Source organism: Mus pahari, chromosome 17 (assembly GCF_900095145.1).
Source record: "Mus pahari chromosome 17, PAHARI_EIJ_v1.1, whole genome shotgun sequence".
Taxonomy (NCBI): domain Eukaryota; kingdom Metazoa; phylum Chordata; class Mammalia; order Rodentia; family Muridae; genus Mus; species Mus pahari.
In genome coordinates this window covers 29,588,481-29,592,549 of record NC_034606.1, presented here as the reverse complement: position 1 = coordinate 29,592,549, position 4,069 = coordinate 29,588,481, and the positions used below count along the sequence as shown (strand labels likewise).

At 37.1% G+C, this 4,069-nt stretch overlaps 1 protein-coding gene across 5 annotated transcripts in view; it reads left to right on the top strand.

Annotated features, from left to right (window-relative positions):
• Fam49b (family with sequence similarity 49 member B) overlaps positions 1–4,069 on the top strand; it is a 132,634-nt gene that overhangs the window by 109,919 nt on the left and 18,646 nt on the right. For all 5 annotated transcript variants that reach the window (XM_029531121.1, XM_021216917.2, XM_029531120.1 and 2 more), the window contains one exon: positions 2,981–3,086. In XM_029531121.1, the coding sequence (XP_029386981.1) occupies positions 2,981–3,086 (106 nt within the window). The remainder of the gene's footprint in view (positions 1–2,980; positions 3,087–4,069) is intronic.

Below are 4,069 nucleotides of genomic sequence, written 5' to 3'. Positions count from 1 at the left end.
AAAAAAAAAAAAAAGAAGTGTATGGATGCATAGGTGTAATTAGGTTTCTGAATTGTAGGAAAGCAGTTCCCATGAAAGGACAGTGAAAGCTTAGTACATGCTAGGCTACAAAGAACCGATAACTGTTGGAACTGTAATAGGTGGCCTGTGAAAAACAGACTACAGAAAATTAATGTTTTGCGAATAAACATGTGTATCACTGTGAAGAAGTTTCTTTTGTGAAGAGAATGGCCTATTAAGTCTGTGAAATTGACATTGTAAAATGGTTATCAAGAGGTCTCTTCATAATAGAGGTCACTGTTTCAAAACTCTAAAATTATTTGTACTTTTAAATAGGATACTTATATCTATGCTCCAAATTTAAAAAAAAAAATGTAAAGAATAATGGCTCTTTAGCTCACCATAATAAAATGGAAGCAACTAGCAACATTTCTGTGGTAATAAAATTATAAAACTCCATATAAACAGTGTAGCATAGTACTGGCATATACTAACAAACTGTTTCCTGGTAGCTAGCTTGTTAAGAATGTGGACTTAAATATGTATTAAATAAATAACATTTATAAAATGTGACTTTAAAATGGAATAAATACGGTTTGAGAGATGGCTCAGCAGCACTGTTTGTTCTTCCACGAGGCCTGGGCTGTGGGTTGATTCAATTCCCAGCACACACATGGTGGCTCATATCCATGTGGAACTCGAGTTCTAGGGGATCCAACACCTTCTGACTGTCCTGGAACTCATTCTGTAGACCAGACTGGCCTCGAACTCAGAAATCTGCCTGCCTCTGCCTACCAACTGCTAGGATTAAAGGCCTGTGCCACCGTCGCCCTGCTATTTTTTTTTAAATATATATATATTTTTTCTGCCCTAAATTTTTACAGATTTGAAAATGAGTTGTAGTACTTATTTCAAGATAGCTTTGCCATTGACATTACTAAGTTCCATCTTGTATATTGAACTGTTATGAATACTGGCCCAAAATCTTATCAACAGCAGTGAATCTGAAATGACAGGTGAAGGAAGCAAACACTTAGATCCGTAGAATGTTAGCCATGAAGTAACATGTTGTCATCAGTTCCATATGGCAAAGCAAATCCTAGGAAGTGGTTTACTCACTAGACATAGTAGACAGCATCTACAGGCACATTTGTGTATTATGGACATGCATTAGTGCATCATAAGAGAAGTTGGGATACTTAAGAGGAAGTCAATGAAAGTTAGTTTTAATTGTTTGCTTGTTTCCTGAATAATAAATAAATTTTCACTGTTTATTATTTATTAAGATGAACTGAGTCTGGGCTTCCACCAGATATATTAGCATATTGTCAAAAATTGCTTATATGAAGTTAGGATTATTTATTACATGCTGTGATCATTGATATTAGTTACAGTATTTCTAACATGAGTAATATTGACTTTAGGCTTCTGCTGTGTCTAAAAATTATTCAAAAAATTATAAAAACACTCAAATTTTGAAAATACTGGCTAGATGTGGTAGCATATACCTGTATTTCAGAACTTGGGAGGCTGAGGCAGGGGAATCATGAGTTTGAGGACAGTCTAGGCTACATAGTAGGATCATGATTTTGAAAATGCTTAAGGGCTGGAATGATGGCTCAGCAGTTAAGAGCACTGACTGCTCTTCCAGAGGTCCTGAGTTCAATTCCCAGCAACCACATGGTGGCTCACAACCATCTGTGATGGGATCTGATGTCCCCTTCTAGTGTGTCTGAAGACAGCAACAGTGTACTCAGATACATGAAATAAATAAATAAGCTTTTAAAAAATGCTTAAGAAGTGTATATAGTGAATTATTTACACAGCCCATTTATTTACTTTTACCTAATTCACAAAAATTTTAAATATAATTTTATTTTGCCTTCTTGAGTTTTGGTTTTGTGTACATAGATTTAGTACTAGTGCCTTGGGGGAACTAAAACATGTCATGCTTGGTGACCCTTCTAAGCAGCTCCTTCCATAGCTAGAGTTTTGTCTCTCAGGTAGTAAATTTGGGTTATTTAAAATGTTAGAGAAAGCAGAGCAAGTTGTTAGAGGAAAAACTACACTGAGTTTGATAAAGGATTAAGAAAGCATCTGTAAGCCAGGTGTGGTGGCGCACGCCTTTAATCCCAGCGCTTGGGAGGCAGAGGCAGAGGCAGTCGGATTTCTGAGTTCGAGGCCAGCCTGGTCTACAAAGTGAGTTCCAGGACAGCCAGGGCTATACAGAGAAATCCTGTCTCGAAAAACCAAAAAAAAAAATAAGCATCTGTAGGTAAAAGTAAGAAAACTTTCATCTGGGAATAGCTCCGTACTCAGAAGAGACAGCATAATGTCTTAAAGGACAAGCACTGACCAAGGTCTGTGTATATCTATGAGCCCCACCCAGCTTTGTCTTCATTTCTTCCCTTAGGTCTGAAGCTGCATTGTTGTTTGTTTGTTTGTTTTATTTTTTTGTTTTGCTTTTTTTCCCTATCCTCTTACTCAGGAAAGCCAGGAAAAACTTGGAATCCAGAAAAGCATCTTAGTTTAAAACAATGAGTATTTGTAATATTTCTAACTTGCATTTTTCATATTTGAGTTCCTGTTGGCCAGGTCTCTTAGAGCTGGTGTGGACCATGCAAGTTGCATTACAGCTTCTTGGCCCTTTCTCAGAGTTGGTATTTTCATGTATTGTCTTACCTGAAGACATACCAAGAGTGTCTATACAATGGAAGAAACAGTATAAAACATTCTATTTTTGTGGATCTAAATGACCCAAGTTGTCAGATAGCTAACAAGCAATGTTGATTTTATTATTATATTATCTATTGGGGGGAAAAAAGACTTGTGGAGTTTAGAAAGTCCAAACTTGGAATTTTTGTTTGTTAGTCTATACTTTAAATATCCAGATCTCCTTAGTTTGCTAAAACTTTTGCCTTAATGAAAAAAAGACTGTTGTAACTTTTATAAATCTTAACTTTATTTCTTGGACTTTAAGGCAATCCAGCATCCAGCCGATGAGAAGTTGCAAGAGAAGGCGTGGGGTGCAGTTGTGCCACTAGTAGGCAAATTAAAGAAGTTTTACGAATTTTCTCAGAGACTAGGTAAGCTTAAAACTTTAATTTTTACTTTCCTGGTAAGAAAACATGCTTATTAGGTCCCAAATTATTTAGATGATTTTGTTTACAGTACTGAAATTGGCTGTGTATCTATTGTGCAGGTACAACAGATTGTACTCATAATTTTCTCAGGCTTTTGAATTGTTTAGATGGTTTTCCTCAGTAAGTTGTGATTTACAGAAAGAGATCTGACTTCTTTGCATGCTTAAGTATAAGAAACTACATTAGCCTGATGACAGACTGTTTTGAGTCCCTACCCCTCATATTGGGGTAGAACCTAGGGCCTTGTGTTTGGTAGACAAGTGCTTGCCGCTGAGAAGCATCCTAACCCTTAGGACAGACACTAGGTATAATCAGACAAGATTAGAGAAGTATTTTTATAATAAATATCGTTTCAAAAACTGGTGTGTTTGTGTGTGTGTGTGTGTGTGTGTGTGTGTGTGTGTGGTGTTTGGAGTCCAGACATTGTTAGAATGTCTTTTAATGATTTCTTCAGCAACTTTGAGACAGGGTTGCTTACTAACCCAGAAGTTTACCCTTTCAAATGGTGTTGCAGGCATGCGCTGCCATGCTTGACTTTTCTGCGGGGTCTGGATGTCTCAACTCAGGTCTTCACTTTTGTGCACCAAGTTTTTATTTATCTTTCTCCTCCCTCCCTTCTCCTTTCCTCCCTCCCTCTTTTCCCTCCCTCCCTGTTAATAATTAGCATCCTTTGGAGTTAAAATGCTCAGATTCTATTGAAGCTATCTTGGTGCCTTAGTGTGTATCACTGAACAATGGAAAAATAAACCCAAGTGGGTGGGTTTCAATGTTTTCTGATGTTCTGGATGTTAGAGTTAATCTGGTAAGTGTGTGTCTTGTGGATGATTTTCTCCAGCAGAGGATATAGTAACAATCCATAGCAAAAGTTTGATGTTCCCGGAACTAGAAAATATTATCCTGAGTGAGGTAACCCAGTCACAAAACAA